This window comes from Callorhinus ursinus, unplaced genomic scaffold (genome assembly GCF_003265705.2).
Source record: "Callorhinus ursinus isolate GAN/ISIS: 27379988/994484 unplaced genomic scaffold, GSC_fseal_2.0 scaffold9, whole genome shotgun sequence".
Taxonomy (NCBI): Eukaryota; Metazoa; Chordata; class Mammalia; order Carnivora; family Otariidae; genus Callorhinus; species Callorhinus ursinus.
Genome location: NW_027397071.1, coordinates 62,134,040 through 62,159,131, shown reverse-complemented (window position 1 = coordinate 62,159,131; position 25,092 = coordinate 62,134,040). Strand labels below are relative to the sequence as shown.

The following is a 25,092-nucleotide window of genomic DNA, read 5'->3' as shown; positions in this document are numbered from 1 at the left end:
ATGTCGGACCTAGAGTTCAGAATCATGACTTTAAAGATACTAGCTGGGATTGAATAAAAAATGGAAGTTATTAGAGAAACCCTTTCTGGAGAAATAAAAGAACTAAAATCTAACCAAGTTGAAATCAAAAAGGCTATTAATGAGGTGCAATCAAAACTGGGGGCACTAACTGCTAGGATAAATGAGGCAGAAGAGAGAATCAGCGATATAGAAGACCAAATGATGGAAAATAAACAGGCTGAGAAAAAGAGAGATAAACAACTACAGGATCACAAGGGCAGAATTCGAGAGATAAGCGATACGATAACACAAAACAACATTAGAATAATTGGGATCGCAGAAGAAGAAGAAAGAGAGAGAGGGGCAGAAGGTATATTGGAGCAAATTATAGCAGAGAACTTCCCTAATGTGGGGAAGGAAACAGACATCCAAATCCGGGAGGCACAGAGAACCCCTCTCAAAATCAATAAAAATAGGTCAACACCCCAACATCTAATAGTAAAACTTACGAGTCTCAGAGAAAAGAGAAAATCCTGAAAGCAGCTTGGGAGAAGATATATGTAACCTACAATGGTAGAAACATTAGATTGGCAACAGACCTATCCACAGAGACCTGGCAGGCCACAAAGGACTGACATGATATCTTCAGAGCACTACACTAGAAAAATATGCAGCCAAGAATACTATATCCAGCTAGGCTGTCATTGAAAATAGAAGGAGAGATAAAAAGCTTCCAGGACAAACAAAAACTAAAGGAATTTGCAAACACAAAACCAGCCCTAAAAGAAATATTGAAAGGGGTCCTCTAAGCAAAAAGAGAGCCTAAAAGCAGCATAGATCAGAAAGGAACACAGACAATATACAGTAACAGTCACCTTACAGGCAACACAATGGCACTAAATTCATATCTTTCAATACTTACCCTGAATGTAAATGGGCTAAATGCCCCAATCAAAAGACACAGGCTACCAGATTGGATTAAAAAACAAGACCCATCAATATGCTGTCTGCAAGAGACTCATTTTAGACCCAAAGACATCCCCAGATTGAAAGTGAGGGGGTGGAAAACCATTTACCATGCTAATGGACACCAAAAGAAAGCTGGGGTGGCAATCCTTATATCAGACAAATTAGATTTTAAAACAAAGACTGTAATAAGAGATGAAGGAGGACAGTATATCTTACTTAAAGGGTCTATCCAACAAGAAGATCTAGCAATTGTAAATATCTACACCCCTAACATGGGAGCAGCTGATTATATAAGGCAATTAATAACAAAAGCAAAGAAACACATGGACAACAATACAATAATAGTGGGGGACTTTAACAACCCCCTGACTGAAATGGACAGATCATCTAAGCAAAAGATCAACAAGGAAATAAAGACTTTAAATGACACACTGGACCAAATGGACTTCACAGAGATATTCAGAACATTCCATCCCAAAGCAACGGAATACACATTCTTCTCTAGTGCCCATGGAACATTCTCCAGAATTGATCCCATCCTAGGTCACAAATCAGGTCTCAACCAGTACCGAAAGATTGGGATTATTCCCTGCATATTTTCAGACCACAATGCTTTGAAACTAGAACTCAATCACAAGAGGAAAGTCGGAAAGAACTCAAGTACATGGAGGTGAAAGAGCATCCTACTAAAGAATGAATGGGTCAACCAGGAAATTAAAGAAGAATTAAAAAAATTCATGGAAACCAATGAAAATGAAAACACAACTGTTCAAAATCTTTGGGATACAGCAAAGGCAGTCCTGAGAGGAAAGTATATAGCAATACAAGCCTTTCTCAAGAAACAAGAAAGGTCTCAAATACACAATCTAACCCTACACCTAAAGGAGCTGGAGAAAGAACAGCAAATAAAGCCTAAACCCAGCAGGAGAAGAGAAATCATAAAGATCAGAGCAGAAATCAATGAAATAGAAACCAAAAGAACAGTAGAACAGATCAACGAAACTAGGAGCTGGTTCTTTGAAAGAATTCACAAGATTGATAAACCCCTGGCCAGATTATCAAAAAGAAAACAGAAATGACCCAAATCAACAAAATCATGAATGAAAGGGAAGAGATCACAACCAACACCAAAGAAATACAAACAATTATAAGAATATATTATGAGCAACTCTATGCCAGCAAATGAGATAACCTGGAAGAAATGGGTGCATTCCTAGAGATGTATCAACTACCAAAATTGAACCAGGAAGAAATAGAAAACCTGAACAGACCTATAACCACTAAGGAAATTGAAGCAGTCATCAAAAATCTCCCAACAAACAAAAGCGTAGGGCCAGATGGCTTCCCAGGGGAATTCTATCAAATATTTAAAGAAGAATTAATACCTATTCTCCTGAAACTGTTCCAAAAAATAGAAATGGAAGGAAAACTTCCAAACTCATTTTATGAGGCCAGCATTACCTTGATCCCAAAAGCAGACAAAGACCCCATCAAGAAGGAGAATTACAGACCAATATCCTTGATGAACATGGATGCAAAAATTCTCACCAAAATACTAGCCAATAGGATCCAACAGTACATTAAAAGAATTATTCACCATGACCAAGTGGGATTTATTCCTGGGCTGCAAGGCTGGTTCAACATCCGCAAATCAATCAACGTGATATAATACATTAACAAAAGAAAGAACAAGAGTCATATGATCTTCTCAATAGTTGCAGGAAAAGCATTTGACAAAGTACAGCATCCTTTCTTGATCAAAACTCTTCAGAGTATAGGGATAGAGGGTACATACCTCAATATCATAAAAGCCATCTATGAAAAACCTACAGCGAATATCATTCTCAATGGGGAAAAGTTGAGAGCTTTCCCCCTAAGCTCAGGAACGCGGCAGGGATGTCCACTATCACCACTGTTATTCAACATATTATTAGAAGTCCTAGCCACGGCAATCAGACAACAAAAAGAAATCAAAGGCATTCAAATCGGCAACGAGGAAGTCTAACTCTCACTCTTTGCAGATGATATGATACTGTATGTGGAAAACCCAAAAGACTCCACCCCAAAACTGCTAGAACTCATACAGGAATTCAGTAAATTAGCAGGATATAAAATCAATGCACAGAAATCAGTGGCATTCCTACACACCAACAACAAAACAGAAGAGAGACAAATCAAGGAGTCGATCCCATTTACAATTGCACCGAAAACCGTAAGATACCTAGGAATAAATTTAACCAAAGAGGGAAAGGATCTGTACTCAGGAAACTATAAAATACTCATGAAAGGAATGGAAGAAGACACAAAGAAATGGAAAAACGTTCCATGCTCATGGATTGGAAGAACAAACTTTGTGAAGATGTCAATGCTACCTAGAGCAATCTACACATTCAATGCAATCCCCATCAAAATACCATCCACTTTTTTCAAAGAAATGGAACAAATAATCCTACAATTTGTATGGAACCAGAAGAGACCCCGAATAGCCAGAGGAATATGGAAAAAGAAAAGCAAAGCTGGCGGCATGACAATTCCGGACTTCCAGCTCTATTACAAAGCTGTCATCATCAAGACAGTATGGTACTGACACAAAAACAGACACCCAGATCAATGGAACAGAATAGAGAGCCCAGAAATGGACCTTCAACTCTATGGTCAACTAATCTTTGACAAAGCAGGAAAGAATGTCCAATGGAATAAAGACAGTCTCTTCAACAAATGGTGCTGGGAAAATTGGACAGCCACATGCAGAAGAATGAAACTGGACCATTTCCTTACACCACACACAAAAATAGACTCCAAATGGTTGAAAGACCTAAACGTGAGACAGGAGTCCATCAAAATCCTAAAGGAGAACACAGGTAGCAACCTCTTCGACCTCGGCCGCAGCAACTTCTTCCTAGAAACATCACCAAGGCGAGGGAAGCCAGGGCAAAAATGAACGATTGGGACTTCATCAAGATAAAAAGCTTTTGCACAGCAAAAGAAACAGTCCACAAAACCAAAAGACAACCGACAGAATGGGAGAAAATATTTGCAAATGACATATCAGATAAAGGGCTAGTATCCAAAATCTATAAAGAACTTATCAAACTCAACACCCAAAGAACCAATAATCCAATCAGGAAATGGGCAGAAGACATGAACAGATATTTTTCCAAAGACATCCAAATGGCCAACAGACACATGAAAAAGTGGTCAACATCGCTCGGCATCAGGGAAATCCAAATCAAAACCTCAATGTGATACCACCTCACACCAGTCAGAATGGCTAGAACTAACAAGTCAGGAAACGACAGATGTTGGCGGTGATGTGGAGAAAGGGGAACCCTCCTACACTGTTGGTGGGAATGCAAGCTGGTGCAACCACTCTGGAAAACAGTATGGAGGTTCCTCAAACAGTTGAAAATAGAGCTACCATACGATCCAGCAATTGCACTACTGGGTATTTGCCACAAAGATACAAATGTAGGGATCCGAAGTGGTATGTGCACCCCGATGTTTATAGCAGCAATGTCCACAATAGCCAAACTGTGGAAAGAGCCAAGATGTCCATCGACAGATGAATGGATAAAGAAGGTGTGGTATATATACACAATGGAATATTATGCAGCCATCAAAAGGAATGAGATCTTGCCATTTGCAATGACGTGGATGGAACTGGAGGGTGTTATGCTGAGTGAAATAAGTCAATCAGAGAAAGACATGTATCATATGACCTCGCTGATATGAGGAATTTTTAACCTCAGGAAACAAACTGAGGTTTGCTTGAGTGGTGGGGAGTGGGAGGGATGGGGTGGCTGGGTAATAGACATTGAGGAGGGTATGTGCTATGGTGAGCGCTGTGAATTGTGCAAGACTGTTGAATCACAGATCTGTACTTCTGAAACAAATAATGCATATATGTTAAGGAAAAAAAAGAAGAAGAAGATAGCAGGAAGGGAAGAATGAAGGGGAGTAAGTCGGAGGGGGAGACGAACCATGACAGATGATGGACTCTGAAAAACAAACTGAGGTTTCTAGAGGGGAAGAGGGTGGGGGGATGGATTAGCCTGGTGATGGGTATTAAAGAGGGTACGTTCTGCGTGGAGCACTGGGTGTTATGAACAAACAATGAATCATGGAACACTACAACAAAAACTAATGATGTAATGTATGGTGATTCACATAACAATAAAAAAAGTTTCAATAACACTGAGCTAGATTATTTATTCATTCAACAAACATTCACTATGTGTAATTTGTGCTAAGTATTCTGCCAAGAGCTAGGTTCATAAGAAATAATTAACAGAGTGCCAGCGTCAGGAAGTTCAGAGTGAAGTGGGAAAAACAGACACTAAACAAAACCAAACTGCACTTTATCGGGCCTAGGCCTTCCTTCCTAGGAGAGGAGTGATGTTTATAAGGGAAGGAATCTTTGGAATTACTGAGGTGTCATGGGAACCACTTGGCTGGGGAAGGAGTGCTTATTCTGTCAAGGTCACTTATAGCTTGGTAAATTTTCTTTGATTTTGGATTTACATTGATTAAAAAATTACAACATTTACACAGCTAAGGAACAGATAAACTGTGAGATATGAATTAAGTAGCTGATTTAATATGTTTTCTTGCTTTTTGACAGGTGCTTTTCTTTTGGAACACTGAGAGGGGACATAGGGTGGCATGGGAGAATATTAGATCCCTGTTCACTCCTTCTCCTCTAGATCCTATCATTAAACTGTGTTAAAGAGAGAAGATGCTGAATTGTTGGAACTGGATATAGTTAAAACCTCACTGTAATTATTGCGGGATCCCCACAGACTGTTAATAAGGTTGTTTGAATTAGCACCTGCTCCTGGAAGGGTAGGGTGTGAGCCCATTGGCAGCCAGGCCCCTTGAGTCAGTGAGGAAAAAAATGGGACTGGAAGAAGGAGTCTACGTACTGCCTTGTAGGTGTTTTCTGAAAGTCCCTGAATCAGCATTTTATTTTCTGCTAATTTGTGTCATTCATTATGTGCAAGAGATTGGGTTAGACAGCAAAAGAGACATAAAGGTAAGAGATTCAAACTTCTAACACAAAGAACTCAAACAGAGGGACAAAACATTTACACAAGGGACAAAAGTCCGAAGTACATATGGAGCAACACAGTTCAGCACAAGAATACTGACCTTGGAGTGAATCATGGTCCTGCCACTTTCTAGCTGTGTGACTCTGGACTCAGGTCATCTAACCTTTCCGAGCTTCAGTTTCCTTATGTACAAAATTAGGATGATGGGTATTTATGAAGAGTAAAAGATAGCCATGAGTGAAATGGGCAGCATATCTTGAGTGAATGGTAGATACTCAGTAATTGAGGGGACTACAGAATCAAAGTGCCTGCAAAGACATAACACTGAAATGGTTTGGAACTTCAAAGGAGGAAAGTGTCATTTCTGGAAAAACTTCTTAGAGTTGACATCTGAGATAAAACTTAGAGGACTAGTCTGTCATTAAAAGAAGGCAAGGCAGTAAGGGGAAAATATTCCTAGGGAGGAATGACATAAGCAAAGACATGGAAGCAGGAAAAACTGGTGCCTTCCAACTAGTAGACATGTTTTTGCTGGGAATTGTAGTTACGTAGATGAATAAGTCAGTCTCCAACCTCAAAAAGCTCATAGTCTAGCGGGGAGACGACACAGGAACTGAAGCTGATAAAGCAGAGTGACACCAGCTGTGATAGAGGACTGCACAGGAGCTGTAGGGATCCAGCGGAGGCCCACTTGGACCAGCTGGGGCTAGGAGAAAAAATATGGCAGAATTCTATAACTTACAGGTGGAATCATTTAATGCCATGATGAAGCCTGTGGTCGACAGTGGGGCTGAGTGGCTGAAATGAAGGAGAGTGAGTCATTAGAGATGAGGAGTTCAAGGATTAGTGGGATTAAGTGGATTAAGTGATCAAAAAGATTGTTGTTGTCTGTTGATGGCCCACAGGGCAGAGATAGAAGGAAGTCTATGTGGAAGAGGTCAATGACCTAGGTGTAAAAGTCACCCAGAAAGGTAAGATTATGTCCTGGAGGGCAGTAGACGGTTTTGGCATTTGAAATGTGCTAGCTACTTTCTATGGAGCACCTGCTTTCTGCCAGGCACTTAGATTCATTATGATATCTCTAACTGTGTTGGGTAGAATATTGGTTGGTTTGCTGCAACAGAAAGGTCCAAAATAAGTGGCCTAAACAAGATAGGAGTTTGTTCCTCGGTCAAGTGAAAGTCTGGCTATGTCATCCACGGCTGCTATGACAACGCACATAATCATCAAGATTCCAGAGTCTTTCTGTTTTGTTGTCCTGCCAACTTGTATCTCAACTCCCATCTTGACATCTGCATTCCTATCAGCTGGGAAGAAAGGACAGTGGATAATGTGATCCAGAGTCACTAAGAGTGACCAAGATTCAAGGGGAGGAAGAATAGATTCCCCTCTTGGTGAGGGAGCAGCAAGGTCACATTGCAAAAGAACAGGTGGGTTTGGGAGATACTGTTGTAGCCACATTTGGAAAATACAATCTGCCACATATTATAGTTTATGACCTTTAACAGAATGCTGCTCAACCTAATGAGTATGAGTAATCTGCAGAACAAATGGCCATGAATAAAATGGATTCCATTTACTTATTTCATTCATTTTAATCCATACAACAACCCTTCAAGGTAGATTTATTTCACACCCTCACTTTACACATAAGGGAAAGAGGTAACTTGCCAAGATCCCTAAGATGGCTAGCTGTGGAGCAGGGATTTGACTACCAAGCTTGTGATCCTTCCTGGAATGACAGAGCCTCTCATGAAGCCTGACATCCAGAGAAAATGCAATAGAAAAGAAAGATTTCCTTGCTAATGCAAGGATTCAACAAATATGTGTCAAATTGAACTGAATTAAATCAACTCCTAGAGGAGAATCTTAGAAACAAAATTTGAAAGGTGTATATAAAACTAAAGTTAGCGTTGAAAAAAATACATTAACCAGCTAATGAAACAAGCTCTATGTGTACACCGTTCCTTCATTCGCTGATATGCACACAACAAATATTTACTTTTTAAAAAGTATTTATTCTTTGTTTCATTCTAAAAGGATTCGAGGCATAGGTGTTAGACTAGCAATGTCAATAAAATGAAATAATACTTAGAGATTTCAGTTAATCACGTTAGCACACTGGAAACAGCCAGTATATGGTAGTCATTGCCATTGGTGAGAGCACTTCGTGGAGAGCTGAGAAAACTGGGTTCTATTTCTGACTCTGCTTCTCACCAGTTGTGTGAACTTGGGCAGATCACTGAACTTCTCTGGACCTCCCTTTCCTTGCCTATACAATGAGAAAGATAATGTCAATGATCTCTAAGATCCCTTCCATCACTAAAACCTATATAAAGGTATAATGATTTCTTATCATTTCCTGTATGTCATGATTGGCCAAGCTATTTTCTACTACTAAGCAATTAATTAATCTATTAAGTGCACACTGCAACAGTTAAGGAGCAACTAAGAATAATAAAAACTGTTAGATCAAAGGTTCTAATAAAATGTTTCTGAACATATGCTCATACTTGAAAAGCTTATTCATTGTTCCATTGAAATCTCATGTGATGAAACATTTGAGAATGCACAAATTCTGTTATATCCATAATAATAACATTACAATGTAGGCTTATTCTGACAATGGAATATACCATTTATCCCACAGCTATGTAGAGCAGGTCTTTTCTAAAAGGCACCTTACCTCTATCAAGCTTCAATGTTCATTCAGTCTTTCACCTTCTAAATCCTACTTGTTCTTCAAAACTCAATTCTGGAATCATTTTTTTTTCCCAAGAAACTTTCCTGGTCCCCCTCTCACCTAACCCCCTCTCCCTCAGGCTGCATTGGATGCCCCACTCTGCACTCTTAAGGTCCCTGGTACTTCTGTTTTAGCACTTGTTAACACTGTGCTACATGGTACTATCACAGTCTGTCATTTCCTTATCTACTGTCCCCTCAGGCTGTGATCTTGAGGACAGAAGACAACTCCACTGGCAGTGGTTAGCAGGAGGCCTAGACCTAGTAGGTGCTCAGTGAATACTTGCTGAATGAAGTTCTTTCTTCTCTTTCCGGAGATGTTGATGATGAAAATAATAGATGCACTTTTTATCTTAATCAAATTCCCAAATCCCTCAAATATTATCCATACCTTCACACTTGCCTATTCTCCTGTGAATGGTCATAGCTGGAGTCTTTTTTGAATGTGTACTATGCAGAGGAGAAAGGGGAAAAAGAAGCAACTTGTATTAATGGTTACTGTACACACTTTCTCCATTAACATTAAAATAATCTTCATAAAACCTATGCGGTCAGTTTATCTCTATTTATTATCCCTGTTATACAGAAACTGAGGCTCAGAGAGGTTAAATAAATAAATAAATAAATAAATAAATAAATAAATAATAAAAGCTTGCCAAAGATCACAGAGCTTCTGAATGACAGAGGTGGGATTAATCTGACTCCATCTAATTTCACACTGCCCCTCCAGGGAGGAGAGTGGGGTGGTGGGGGGTGAGGGAGAAGGAGGTGAGAGTGGAAGGGTGAGGGTGGGGTCTCCTGTTCTGAAACCTCTCCTATGTTTAAAAGTGATCTATCCTACAAGTTTATCCTTACTACTCTGAATTTTAGCCCTTTACATGAAGGTTATCAGCAAATGCTCCTCCATTATAACTAATACCTAGGTTCCTCCCCAGTCATTATTTGAGCCTTGGAGGGCGTACAGATGCTATTGTTAAGTTGTTCTCATTAAGAGAGAAATAGGGCGGGACAGAGGAGGAGTGTGGCAAATCAAATCTCAGGTCCAACCAACCAGATAAACAAAGAAACACAGGTGCCCTTATAAGTAAGGTTCACAATGAGCTTGTGATGCCTTTGTGTGAAGATTTGAGACTTTTAAAGAAAAATAACTTTAACATTGCCCTTAATACAGGAATTGCCTTTCAGGGGAAGAAAGTAAGTTTCCATGCTCTTACTAATTGCTTTGTTTCATGAAGCTGACTATCCTAGAATCACAAAAGATTTATAATTGTAAAATTTTAACATATTCTATTTATGGTTTGTATTGGGATGGAATGTAAGTTAACATTATACTTTGGAGAATTTAACATTATTCCAAAACATTTGTTTTAGATAGTTAATACCATGCTGATACAATTAATATTTTAATGTTATAATATATACATATCTATTATATATATATATATATATATATAATTCAGCCTAAAAGATATTTTCAGGTGATGAGAAATAGTTTTATTTTCCTGTATCTTAATTCTAGGATGACTTATTTTTTATGAGATTTTTCATAAGTAGTATTACCTTAACATATTTGAGTATAAAATTGAAAATGTATTATTTTTTATTTATGTGTAGAACTTTTCAATTGTTTTCAAAAGACCTCATAAATCCAGAGAATAGATCAAATCTTTGAATATAATAAACAAAATGCATGACAAAGTGAAGTTCTAAATATGCCAGAATCTTTTCTTTGAAGAATTCATGGTTGAACTGATTTTGGAAAAGTTAAGACTGAAAGAATTGGTGGTTTTTTGTTTTTTTTATTTCATGTCTGGGTTTGAAGTCTGTTTTAGTAATACAAGCACACATAAATGCTACATGAGTTTCTTTTAAATGGGGACAGCTTCCTCCTATGAATTCTGACAGGTTGTGCATTTACACAATCTTTTAGTGTTAAATAACAATATCTTCAGATATCAATATAAAGAACGTATAAAATCTTTATATCAATGTAAAAAAGAACTTGCAATTTGTAAAATGTGTTATCATTTAAAGAACTCTAAGTACACCAGGTACTGTTCTTGCTGCTTTCTGTCTGTTAACTCTTTTTTTTTTTTTTTTATTTTTTTAATTTTTTTTATTGTTATGTTAATCACCATATATTACATCATTAGTTTTTGATGCATGTCTGTTAACTCTTTAATGCTCAAAACAACCCCCATGAAGTCAGTTCTAATATTATGCCCATCTTACAACCAAGAAAACTGAGGAACAAAGAGGTTAAGTGACTTACCCAAGATCCCAGGGCTAGTAAGTGGTAGAGCTAAGATTCAAAACAAGATAGGTTGTAGAGCCCGTGGTCTCACCCACCACACTGAATAGACAAATTAGATTCCCTGGAGATGTGATTTGAGTAGTAAGATGATTATAAAGAACAGAATTTTGCTACAAGGGTTGTGCCTAAATTATTGAAAATGACAGGTTTCAAGTTTATATATATCTACCTGGCAGTGTGTTAGGCTAAGTGCTTTAAGTAGCTCCTTGCATTTAATCTTCACAACCATACTGTGATGTATTTATCTAACTATGTAAACTAGGGCAAGTTATTGACTTCCCTTAATTTAAGCCCCAATTTCCTCCTCAGCTGATATGAGGATGAAATTATATACAAAGTGCTTAGCATAATGCCTAGCACAAAGTCAACTCTCTATGAAAGTTAGCTATTATTATCATAATTGGTTTTAGGCTTAGAACAACCGAGTAACTTGTTCAAGATGACACACCTTAAAGAGGGCAGAGCTACAACTTGGAAGCTAGGTCTGATTGCTACCCTAACTATAGTAGCTAAGACTATGTTCTTCACTGTGCTAAACTGCACTGAATTCTTGTCTGCTCATCTTGGCACAATGCCTTGCTCATTGTAGGTACTTTGATAATAGAGACAGTGATTAAAACAAAATTTATTTTTATTCCAAAATAATAAAAATTTACTGCTGATATTTTTTAAAAATGCAGGTAAGCAAAAGAACTAAAAATCACTCATAATCCCACCTTCCAAAATAACCACTGTTACCCTTTCACAAACAGGATCATTCTAAGCACACATTTGGTGATCTGCTTTTTTTTTTTCCCCTTTGAAATATATTGTGAACATCTCTCCATGTTGATAAAGATTTATCTACTGTATCATTCTTAATGTCTGCAGAATATTGCATTGCATGATCAGTCTCATTTGTTGACCATTAAAGACTACCTCCAATTTTTCCATATTCCAAAGAATGCTACAGTACACAATCATAGAGCTTCATCTTTGAATACAATAATGATTACTTCCTTAAAATAAATTTATAGAAATGGAGCTGCCAGGTCAAAGGATACCAGTTAGAATTTTGAGTTGGTATGTACTATCTGCTCAGGAACAAAACTCTTTTGTAGTTCATAGTCAAAGGAGACTGGGAAAACAGCTCTTATAACCATCAGGGATTATTCCATTTTAAGGCTGCACTAAGAATGAATTCATTTAAAACTTGGATTAAATGAGACAATCCATGGAATGTAAATACAATAAGTGGTCAATAACTAATTGCTATTATTATAATGAAAACAACATCAAATTTGTTTCCTTTGGCCTTCCAAGTCCTTTTATTACCTAGACGTCCTCTTTAGTTTCTTTGGGTTTATTTGAAGGTCTGAATGGATCAAGCCCTAAAACCAGGAAAAACTTGGAAATCCTGAGAATTATTAAGGAAATCAATAGACCAGGGGTCAGGAGAACTTTTACAATTTTTCCTCCTGCCTCCCTTGTGACCTTGGGTAGAATGTCTCTAGATCTTAGAGCCTTCATCTATAAAGAGGTATTGGATAAGGAGACCTCTTTAATATTTTCATTCTAACACTATGATGTTAAGTTTACTTTAACCCAGTAATGCTTATTCATACCTGTATTTCCTGTATTTTGAATCAAGGTAGATTTTCTTTGGGCAGTAATGGACATTCTCAGCAACCCAAAGATCTGTGAGTTTCTGAGCCCTGAGTGTAGAAATTTTATAAAGATCAGGGAGTGCAAAGAAACCACTGCCCCCCCTTTTTTTCTCACCTTCCTATCTTTAATTATCATCACATTACCCAGCACTGGACTAACACTGTATCATTCAAACATCTGACGTGATTTAGAAGGCCAGAGAGTAACTGAAGGGCTCTCCCAAATCATTCAGGCCAACAAACATTTTTACCTTCAATTATCATTAACATGTTTATTTTAAATAATAGTACACAAAAGTCTTGGCCATTTTTTTAAATTTAAATTTTAGTTAACATACAGTGAAATATTGGTTTCTGGAGTAGAATTCAGTGATTCATCATTTACATACAACACCCAGTACTCATCACAAGCTCTTTCCATAATTTGGCTATTGTTGATAATGCTGCTATAGACATTGGGGTGCATGTACCCTTTCGAATCTGTGTGTTTGTATCCTTTGGGTTAATACCTAATAGTGCAATTGCTGGGTCATAGGATAGTTCTAGTCTTAACCTTTTGAGGAAACTCCATACTGTTTTCCAGAGTGGCTGCCCCAGTTTGGGAATCCACCAATAGTGCCAGAGGGTTCCCCTTTCTCCACATCCCTGCCAACACCTGTTGTTTCTTGTGTTAATTTTAGTCATTCTGACAAGTGTGAGGTGGTTATCTCATTATAGTTTTGATTTGCATTTCCCTGATGATGAGTGATGTTGAGCATCTTTTCATGTATCTGTTGTCCATCTGGATGTCTTCTTTGGCAAACTGTCTCTTCATTTCTTCTGCCCGTTTCTTAACTGAATTATTTGTTTTTTCATGTTGTTTGGTAAGTTCTTTATAGATTTTTGATACTAACTCTTTATCAGATATTGTTTGCAAATATCTTCTCCTATTCTGTAGGCTGCCTTTTAGTTTTGTTGTTTCCTGTGCTGTGAAGAAGATTTTTATCTTGATGAAGTCCCAATAGTTCATTTTTGCTTTTGTTTCCCTTGCCGCCTGGGATGCCTCTAATAAGAAGTTACAGCAGAGGTTGTTTGGGATTTAGTGATGTCATTCAGTGTCTCCATTTCTTAGTTCTTTGTACTTATCTTGGACACACTAGTCAAATGGCCAAACATGGCTTGAGGGACCAACTTAAAGTGTCCACACTGCCTGCCAGAGACAGGCCACTTTCCTAGTGCGCCTTCACCCAAAGGGTAAGATTTATCCTAAGGATTCCAAATTGGACAAGTTTTTGAACCCTCAGGACTCAGCATTTTGCCAATAACAGCGGTCGGAAAGGTGTTGGTAGGCATGAACCGCAAAGCAGCTACCTCACTTAATATTTAATCACAGGTAGCAGTATTGGAGTAAAGAGAGAAATTTTACTCATTCACCTTTTCCAGCATAGACTCTAGGTCAAGCGCCAGGCCAGGATGGAAGCCTGCCTGGCAGGGGCCGGTCTTCCGGCTCTCCCGCGGGGCGCCCCCTGGAGGCGACGGTGGGGGTGACGGCAGTGACGGCGGCGGGGGTGGGAAAGCGGCCGAGCGGCTCTGGGCCTGCGAGCGAGGTAGCGAGCGCTGTGCGACTCCGCGGACGTCCCCCTGCGCGTCGCGCCTCGCGTTGCGCCCAGCCTCCGTCGCCTCCCGCCGGACTGCACCGCCAGGAAGATGCGCCTCAAGAACCAGGTAGCCGCGCCTCTGGTCGGCCCCGCGCCCCTGACGCCCCGCCCACTCGCTGTCACGGTCGTCCGCGGCCGCGCGGCCACGTGGCCGCGACTCCACCGTTCCCGGCGCCCAGCCCCGCCACCCCGATTCCCAAGGAGGGAGTGGGAGCCCCTGCAGTTGGGAATCGCCCCGCGCGCCTTTGGCGGGAGGACTCCCGGCGACCCCTCCCCCGCCCGTCTGGCGCCTCTGTTCCCGCTGGGCTCCGGGTCATTACACCCGCCGGCCTCCCGAGACTCCCCTGGCCGCAGGGGAGACAACCGAAAGTTGGAAGAGCGCGCGCCCCCTCTCCTGCGACTGTAGACCCTGCCGCGCGGAGAAGCCGCCGCCCTGCGCCACTCCCCTCTGCGCCTTTCCCGAGCTGTCGTCGGAGTGGTTTTGCTGAACTAGCTGGTGGCGCCAAAAAGTCCGGGCGGCTTCGGGCGAGCAGGGCCCCAGGGTGCTGGGCGAGCGGGCGCGGATGCTCTGGGGGCCCCTCTGTCTGTGTGACTTCGTTAATTGTTGAGAAGCAGCACTCTCCGATGCTTTCCCCCCATTACTGCCCGCTGTGGACCTGGGCTTGGGATATTTCCGGATGAGATTGAGAGGGCGCTTCTGTTTTACTAGGCAGTGCTCTTGGTTAACCGAGGGAGAAGGCTCAGGTGTTGGGTAGGGTCGGTCTGTGTTTTGTGGTTTTTGTTTCTCTTTGTCCTGGGGGTTGTCAAACGTTTCGGATTTAGTAAACACACGCCCTGAAGTCTTGAACTTGCTGGAGAGAATTCGTTTCTAAAAGGGACCGAAGCTCTCCTCCCCTAGCATATGTTAAGGGGTTTAGGTAGATCCCAGGGAAACCGAGGGGAGGGGCTTCTAGAAAACAACTTCAGGTTTGGGGGAAAGTGAGTCATATTGATTCCCAAGGTGTTGGCGGTACGCTCAAGGGTGGTAATTCGCGTAAAATCTTCCCCATAGGGATTCAAATACCTGCCTCTATAATGCAGTTTGCCAGGAGCTTTGTGGGATCCTGAAAGCCTACCTGTGTCCCTTACCTACCTGCTTTATTTTACTAGAACCCCTTTAAAGAGGCTGTGTCACTTTACTCTCCTGCATTTGTGTGCCTAGTTTTTTCATATTTTATAATACTTGCAAATTGACACTGAACAAGCTTTAACCTCAGTCATTTCAGAATAAAAGTGAAATGTGAATGGAGCTTCATTCATGAGGGAAGTAGTCTGTGTGAAGTGTTTTGTAAATGTGAGTGGGTAGAATTTTAAACTGAATAAAATTAATGTAATGAATCAAAAGGTTCAATCCAGATGTTTGCCTGCACGCATCCCTAATAAAGTGACAGTGCAGTGCTGCACAGTGCCTTTCCTTGTGGTTCTTGGGTGGAGTGGGCTGTGGCACTGTGGTTGTCTAGGAACAAGTGGGTGGTTGGATTCCTTCCATTCATCTTCCAAGGCACTAACCATTTCTTGGGGCTGATGGGGTTGTGACCCACCCACCTATGTAGAGGATTTCCCCCCTCTCCAACTACTTTAGAAATATATGAGGGATTTACGTGCAGATTTTTATTTAAAGAACTTGTAAAGTAATCCTCTTTAGTTATCATTAGTACTAGACCCTGAAACCCTTGCTTGCCTGTTAAGATGAGGTGCCTGGATGTGATTGTAATAGAGGCGGGTTGTGATTTAGAGCTGGTGGCCTCACTAATTCCACTACATAGTGTGTGTTTTGAATTAACAGAGAACTCCTTACCATTTGTGTAGAGGAAATATAATTTGACATAAGGGATTCCAATTCAGATATTCTTGGTTCAGGTCTGATCCCACCACTCAGTAGTATGTGACCTTGCATAATTAATTTCTTGATTCTACCATCCCCTCCCCCTTTTTTTCCCCAGTAGACCAATAGGGATAATACCAGCCTTTAACATGGGAATGAAATGAAATACTCTGTATATAAAAAATGAAATACTATGTAAGTACAGTGCCTGGCATGTAGGCATTCAGTAAATACTCCTATTGTTAACTATCCATAAGCAGTAGCTATTACCGTCACTACTACTGTATTTACTTAAAAATACCTATCCACCTATGGTTGGAGAGAGAGATTGACTGCAAAGGGGCAGGAGGGAACTCTCTGGGGTGATTGAAATATGCTATATCTTGATTGGGGTGTTGATTAAGAGGGAGTATCCATCTAGCAAAACCCATCAAACTGAACCATTAAGATCTGTGCATTTGATTGTATGTATATTACATCTCAATAAAGTTAATTTAAAACATTAACCTCCAAATGTGTTAAGTACATATCTTTTGGGAGGTGAAAGTTGATGTACCAGCCTAATTCTGCATGATCTAGTAACTCATTTCCAGAGGTCCCTCTGCATATGAGCATATATTCTTCATAAGCTGGGTCTTCATATGTTGGATCTTAGGAAACAGAAAGAAGGTGCTCTCATTTTTCAGATTGTTGTCAGGAGTGATGGTCCATGAAGAATGATTGTTTGGCACATTCTGAGATGGTATTTAATTTGAAACTTACATATACTATTAGTTTTTACTAAATAGCTTTTTAAAAACCAGATTAAAATGTTTTATTTGATCCAGTAGTGCTTGTTCGCATAACATATCCATCCAGTAAGCACAGTTTCTGAAAGGTCATATTCATTTTGTATCCCTTTCCTTTCTTTCAATAAATTCTTTATATTGTTTGTAGTTAAGTGATACCTAACATGCTTTTTGGTACCAGGCACTTAGTAAATGCTAATTTATGCTAGCTGTTATTATTAAAACTGATGTTTTCAGGGCACCTGGGGGGGCTCGGTCTTTTAAGTGTCTGCCTTCAGCTCAGGTCATGATCCCAGGGTCCTGGGATCGAGTCCCTCTTTGGGCTCCCTGCTCAGTGGGGAGTCTGCTTCTCCTCTGCCCATTCTCCCTGTTCATGGTCTCTCTCTCTGTCTCTCAGATGAATAAATAAAATCTTTTAAAAAATTGATATATTCATATTTTTGGGGGGTCAGAAATCAACATTATGCATGTTTTTAATGGCAATTCACTATAAAGATGCTGTGAAAAACAGTTGTTTTTCTGAAGCTTCTCTCCTTGGCTGGTAGATGACCTTCTCTGTCTCCACATGGTATTTTCTCTGTGTGTCTGTGTCGTAATCACCTCTTATAAAACGCTAGTCCTTTGAATTAGGGCCCACTCATATGACTTCGTTTTACCTTAATTACTACCTCTTTAAAGGCCGTATCTCCAAATAGTCATATTCTGAGGTACTGGGTGTTTTAGAACTTTAGCATATGAATTCTGGGGGTGGGGGGCACAATTCAGCCTACTACACATGGTATCTAGTAAAAAGCTGTATTGGTTCTTTCAAAATAGCTCAGCACATAGAATATGAAACAAGTCAGATTTTTACTGTTGTTTTAGAACAGTTCAATTTGGATCTAAATGTAGTTCCCTGTTGCAATGAGAAACCCAAACTTATCCATCAGGTACACACACACACACACACACACACACACACACACACACCTTTTACATGTAAGGTCAATTACAACTGAAGAAGAGTTAAGGTCATTGTCTAAGCTGAGTTTAATCCATGACTGGATCCACTAAAAATCATGTCCTTCATTGATTGAGAAAGCTAGCTATACAGTGGCTTCCTAATCTTTCTGGCTTTCTAACACTTTGGGTAATGAAGGTAGAAGATTTGGCTCTCTGGAAAGAAACCATTTACCCCTTTGATACCTTAATACCTAGTTCTGTCTTTTGAGCCCTTTGTTTGACTTTCCAGATTATCTCTGCAACAAAATAATTATACTAATCCCTTAATACATATTTCCTACATATTCAAGTCGTGAATTTATGGACCCAAATTTACTGCACAAGCAAACTTCGTTCCTCAAATCAGAGCCTGGAGATAGTTTACTCAGAGCTACTTGAACTGCCCACTTCATGGTTTATTTGCCTTACGAGTTTGAGGTTCATCTTGGCTCCTTGTGTTCATGCATCAGGATGTGATATTTTATCTAAAGAAAAAAAGTCTCTAAACTTATGTAGTGCAAAATGGCTCTCAAATGCATTATGTGTGTTACTCTCAGTTTGTGCTAATTTGCACAGCCTCTGAACAACTGGCAAAGTGGCTAGTGTTGACGTTGCAGCTGCCATGGAGTTCCCAGTTGCTTTAGGAATTTTTACATTTTATTAGTGTAATGACAGAGTTTATAGTTACCCACAGTGTGTTAATTACAAACACTTATTATCTATAGTACCAGTTTGATGTTTGATCTTATATTTCTTTTAATAGAAATGTTACAGCTTTTATATTTAATTATAATGGGGATTAATCATCACTTATATATCAGTTTTCACCTACAAGCAAAAATCTTGGAACAAATTATAGTTGAGATGAGGCTATTAGATTTAAAATTCAATGCCAACAAAGCTTTCTTTTTTTTTACTTTTAAAATTTCCATGAACAAAAACTTGCTAATATCACTGAGCCTCATTTCACAAGACTGATCTGATGATTGACTGACTCATTCATTCAATAAGTATTTGTTGAGTGTCCAGTATGGGCAAGGCCCAGCTGTAGGTGCTTGGGATATAACAGTGAACAAAATTCAAATATCCCTGTCAGCAAGGGTCCAAGGGGAGATAGACATTAAAAATGGCCATAATAAACAAGTACATTATATAGCATATTAGAAGGTTACAAGTGTTGGGGGGGAGAAGTAGAGTAGGAGATCAGGAGCTTGGGTGGGGGATTGTGATCTTGAATAGGGTAGGCCTCACTGAGAAGGTGATACCTGAAGAAACTTGAGGGCAGTAAAGAAGTTAGCCATGTGGCTATGTGGAGAATAAGCAGAGGGAATAGCCAGAGGATAGGCTCTAAGGCAGGGGTGTACCTAGAAGACTTCAGGGAACTTCAAGGAAGACAGCGTAGGCTAGAGAGGAGTGAGCGAGAAGGAAAAAAGATTATACATTGGATTATAATGTTTGTATGCTGAATAAATATTATCATGGTTCATCATCCATAGATGCTTAACTTACATACTAAGCACATTGTAGGCGCTCTGCATATGCTTGCTGAATGTTCCTTTGGCAAATGAATTGGCACTCATAAGAACCAGTCCTGAACCTCAGTAGAAAAAGGAATACGCTTCTGGAATTGTTGCTGATTCTGGTGCCAGCAAAAGTTAGAACTGGAGCTGGGAAAGGGGAAGGGCAGGAAACTAACATGGAGATGCCAGCATGTAGGTGACTGAGTCTTGCCAGACTGTGGTCACACTGACTTCACTAGGGAGTCAATTTTTCATGTGGACTTAAATGTTTGGTTACTGAAAAATTCCTTTTCAGTTTGATTTTTTTTTAGAGATTTTATTTATTTATTTGACAGAGAGACACAGCGAGAGAGGGAACACAAGCAGGGGGAGTGGGTGAGGGAGAAGCAGGCTTCCTGCAGAGCAGGGAGCCCAATGCGGGGCTTGATCCCAGGACCCTGGGATCATGACCTGAGCCGTAGGCAGACGCTTAACTGACTGAGCCACCCAGGCGCCCCTCAGTTTGATTTTTGTCCTCATGATTTGAACTTTTAACCAGAAAGAAGAAATTCTAGTGTAGAGGATATTCTTGAATTGAAAGCTTGAGATGTGTCAACCTCAGGATTCCCATACCATAGCATTATTCTTTCTTGTTTACTTCTTATTGGATAGATCTCATAATTATCATATTTGTGTATTTTTTTTACAGTTTACAAAGTATTTTTATACATATTATTTGTCCCTCACAACAGATGTATGTGTAGTCCACCATAGCCATTATTACATTTTGGACTGGGTGTCTTCCATTTGTCCTCTAGATCTGCTCTCTATCATTTCCCACATCCTTTCTGTGGCCTTGGAGGCTGACCTTTATAGATTGCATCAGTGGGGCCCATTGCCCTCTTGCTTTGGGAAGGATTCAGCTAGTGGTGTACTAGCAGGATATCTGAGGGCAGAAAGAGAGGTCTAGGTATTTATTCCCCCAGGTCCCACTCTGCGAGGCTATTGGTTAGCAGTGGTGTGTGAAGGCCACAGCCCCTACCCATCCTATAGCTATAGTTCTCTCTCTGAGTTCTCTAAGGTCTAAGGGATGGCAGAGGGTCTCCTCTCCTGCAGGCCCAGGGTGCTTCATCTCCCTTGATGAATTTCCTTCATTAAATCCTGTTTAATTTTACTCTTTGAGTATGCCTTCCGTTTCCTGTCTGGGGCCCTGACTGAGACACAGCTTTCAAGATGACAACGTAGAGAAGTCGGGTGACTTGCCCAATGATAGAAATCTGGTAAATGACAGAGTAGGGACTTGAATCCTAGTTTTGTGACTCAGAGGCACAATTAATTTTAAATATACCTTTGTGAATATATTCCAACTGGTGGATACTGTTGAGAAACCTTTCCATTTTGGTCTCCAGTTAAAAGTATATTATATGGGATATTATGTATTGGTATTTCCTTAAACGTGGAAAGGCTTTTGTAAAAAGTAGGGGTCTTTAGAAAGAAATACCATTCTCTTTCTTGCCCCCAAACAAACAGATAAATTCCTTAACATGTCATATCTTCATAAGAAAAGCACGGAAACAAAATCAGGAAGCAATTAGATGGTTTGCTTTTGGTTACTCATGGTGACGAAAAATAGGGATAGTGTGTATAGTTAATAATCTGTGATTTTCCCTTTCATCTTTCTGTTGGTCTGCCATAAAATCCTCTTTACTATTTGTCCTACTTTCCTGTCTCTTCCCCTCCAACTGCTCACCAACACCAAACATTGTCTCTAAGATGTAGATCTGACCCTATCATTTCCCTGTCCCCCACTATCCACAGGATGAAGCCTAAGCTTATTGGTTTGTCTTTCTCCATCTATCCTTACCCTTATATCTAACCTCATGGACCTCAATTTCTCCAATTTAAATCCTCTACTTGCTTCAATATTAAATTATTTGCAGTTGACCAAACATGCTTCATATTTGCTTTTGCCAACTTGCATTTGTTCTCTCTGCCTACAATATCAATCATCCTTGCCCCTGAGCCCTAGTGTCTGCTAAGATAACCACTTACCCATCAGAGTTCTGTTGGAAAGCATCACATGAAACCTTGTGGACCCCACAGGCAGAACTGCCACATTTGAGGAAAAAAGCCAAACTGCTTGAGGACAGGATCTAGACTTTATTCATCGCTATATCCCCTGAGATCTGGGGCCTTGTACTTAGTGGATGATCAACAAGTATTTATTGAGCAAATGACTCAGTGTAAGGCTCTTTCAACCAAAATCTTTATAAGAAAAGTTTTGAAGTTGTTTTTACTGATTTGAATTAAAATGTCAGAAAGATAGGGTGAGCATGGTAGCAAGGAAGAGATAAAAAGCAAAAATTCTGGGTTGTTATCAACTAGAGTTTCTATATAGGGAGTCCATGCCACGGAGTCATGTTTTTGCTACTAGAGGCCCGAGTAGGACTCCGTACAACTTTGGTCTCTTATCCAATATATGGACACCTGTGGTTGACCTGTGTTAGCCTGCTCTGCTCCTATTATAGAAGGGATTTCTCTTTTTTTTTTTCTCCCTGAAGATTAGTTGGCCATCTTTTCCCTACATCTCTGATATTAAAGATCTTTTAGTTCTCACAGCATGAGTTTCTGAACAAACGGTCATCTGGGAAGCAGCAGTTTTGAGGATCTTACTTAGGTCATTGGAACTAGTGTTCCAGAAAGTGCCTGGTGCATAACTGTAATAATAGAAGTCAGATCCCAAGTTTGTATTACAAGTGAGTGTTTTGTACTACACACTCTTCCTGTCCACTCATACTGTCACTTGTTGAGGGGAAAATGATACTAACTATAATACTATACTGTAATTTGAAGTCCACTTACTATGTTGTTTGGAAACATATGGCAGAAGGACAGAGCTCAAGAAACTTTAGTATACATGGGACATCCTTATTGTGCACTGAAATAATATTTCTCTCTCCTCTGAGGATGTGATCTATTCTTTTGATGTGTCAATTTTGCAAGGTTAGAATATTGTTATAATAAAATAAATACAAAATACAAGTGGCATCAAAACATTTTTACCAAATTAAAGTAAGTTTGAATTATTCTTTCCGATTTTTGAAATGGGAGAATCACAGTCTATAAGGGAGAAGTGATCAGAGTAAACAAGAATTTAGTGATCTGTCCTCTAGTTACAAAATGCTGTCCTATGGAATCACAATGGGCCTGCTTTTCTGCTTTTCTAGATGAGTTCTGTTTAGTGGGAGACATGCTTTAGTTCATAAGACAGAGAAGAGACTTAATAAATTTGCCAAACCAAATGGGGATAACCAATACTGTCAGGACTGTCATAGTAGTCTTTTACTCTCTGGAAAATTGTACATATATGGGATGGAGTGACATTAAGCTGGGATGAGGACAGGATGGGACATATAGGAAAAAAACCAAACCACAAAAAATTAAGGTGGGAAATGTTTGTGCATAGTAGTATTTGTAGAGAACCTTTCACTTTTCTCTTACATGTTTCTGCATAGAAAGAGTGGTATAAAAGGAACATGAAAATTGAAGAATATAAAGTAAAAACAGAACTCTGAACTAATGGTAAGAATTCTGAGATAATGTCTTACCGCAAGTGTTCCTGTTCCTGTATTCATTATCCTGGTTTATGGCACTGTCATGTACCTGGGCAGAAGAATGCTGAGGAATTACTGTAGATCCATCCTTCTACCTTACTGTCTACATCTAGTTTCAGTCTCTGGGTCCAGAGAGTCAATTTGATTTCTTTAATTAGTTAAGTGCCTAGTATATGCCTTATTCAGAGAGGGAGAATGGTATAGATAAAAATTACTGCCCTTGTGGAACTTATATTTTCTTAAGCATCATATCTTTCTGATTTGAAGATAAGATTTCTGAAATGGAAACTCATTTTAACAATCAACATTTGAAAAAAAAACATGGAAACTAAGACTTAGTGGGTTGTGGTGTGGTTATCATTACCTGTACATGCCTGAACTTAGTGAAGCTCATAGGAGGTATCTGTTCAACTGTCACCTCAGTTGTATTTTTTGCATTTGGAACTCCCATACACAATTGAATTTTAACTTAAATTTGTATCCCTGATTGTCATTTAAATTCAAAATAGTCAAAAAGCACATGAAAAGATGTCCAGCATTCTTAGTCATTAGTGAAATGCAAATCAAAACCACGATGAGATATCACTTCACATCCACTAGTGTGGCCATAATAAAATAATAATAATAATGGTTGACAGAGATGTGGAGAAATTGTAACCTTCATACATTGCTGGTGGAATTGTAAAATGGTGCGACTGTGGAAAAGTTAGCCAGTTCCTCAAAATGTTAGATATAGAATAATTGTATGACCTCCACAGGTCCACTCCTATGTGGGTACCCACAAGAATTGAAAGCAATCATTCAGATACATGTACACACATGTTCATAACAGCACTCTTCACAATAGCCATAAAGTGGAACCAGCCCAAATGTCCATCAATGGATGAATGGATAAACAAATTGTAGTATATACATACAATGGGATATTCTTCAACTATGAGACGGAATGAAGTTCTGTTACGAGCTACAACATGGATGAACCTCCACAATATGCTGAAAGAAGGAAAAGAAACCAGACACAAAAGGTGACACACAATTCTGCTTATATGAAATATCCAGAATAGATAGGTCCAAAGAATGAGAAGGAAGATTGGTGGTTGCCAGGGACTAGGGATGGGGGTGGGAATGGGGAGAAACTGCTTAACGAGTTAGGGGGTTTTACTTTGGAGTGATTGGAATGTTTCAGAACTAGACAGAGGTGGTGGTTGCACAATTGCCAGTGTACTAAATGCCACTGAATTGTTTACTTTAAAGTGGTTAATTTTATATTATGTAAATTTCACCTTGATAAATTATTTTTTTAAAAATATTATACTATGATGCAAAATAGAAATAAAAGTTACCATGTGCCCTGAAGTTTGCCTGTCATATACTATTCAGTGCAATTAAAAACAGAATAAATGGTCAGATCTCTTTCTAAAGATCCTAGAATTTTCAGAGTTTCAGAGTTGAGAGATTGTTATGACCTTTTCGTGTGTCATTAAGGACTGCCATATAGGCATCTGACATCTGCATGTCAAAAGCTTGACCTCCAGTGGAAGCTGTATGATACAGATATAACTGGGGTATCTACATTCCTTTTCCCCTCAGCAGCTCAGAGCACATCAGTATCCCCCACTTGGGACTCATAAATGATTTTGCCTTTTTTTGTAGTTGTCATGAGTGAGCACTGGTGCAGAGTTGCAACTTGCCTGGGACAGGTGGATCCAGAACCGAGATCCAGAGCAGTGACAAAGGAGTTTGTGAAACAGTCTCCTGCTATTACCATGTTGAGGAGGGCCCAGGCAGGCTGTAGCTGAGGATATGCTAGACTGGGTCCTCTTATAACTATGACACTGCTACCAGCATGATCCCATTTACAGCAGCAGTATTCCCACTGTCATTTTCCAAGTCTCAGACAGCCCTCGGAACCCAGTGACACTGTGAGCTCATGTTTCTATGCCCCTACAGGCCCAGAACTCTGACCTATTCCATCTCTTGGAGTCTGGCC

At 39.7% G+C, this 25,092-nt stretch overlaps 1 protein-coding gene across 2 annotated transcripts in view; it reads left to right on the top strand.

Annotated features, from left to right (window-relative positions):
- Window positions 1-7,307: 7,307 nt before the first annotated feature.
- ELAVL4 (ELAV like RNA binding protein 4) overlaps window positions 7,308-25,092 on the top strand; it is a 147,887-nt gene continuing 130,102 nt past the window's right edge. Inside the window, exon 1 of one of the 2 annotated variants that reach the window (XM_073896777.1) lies at window positions 7,308-7,447. Coding sequence is in view for 1 of the 2 variants with exons in the window: in XM_073896775.1 (XP_073752876.1) it covers window positions 14,406-14,423 (18 nt within the window). In the remaining variant the exon portion in view is untranslated. Of the gene's footprint in view, window positions 7,448-14,316; window positions 14,424-25,092 lie in introns of those variants that run through there. The other variant, XM_073896775.1, reaches the window with a different exon arrangement.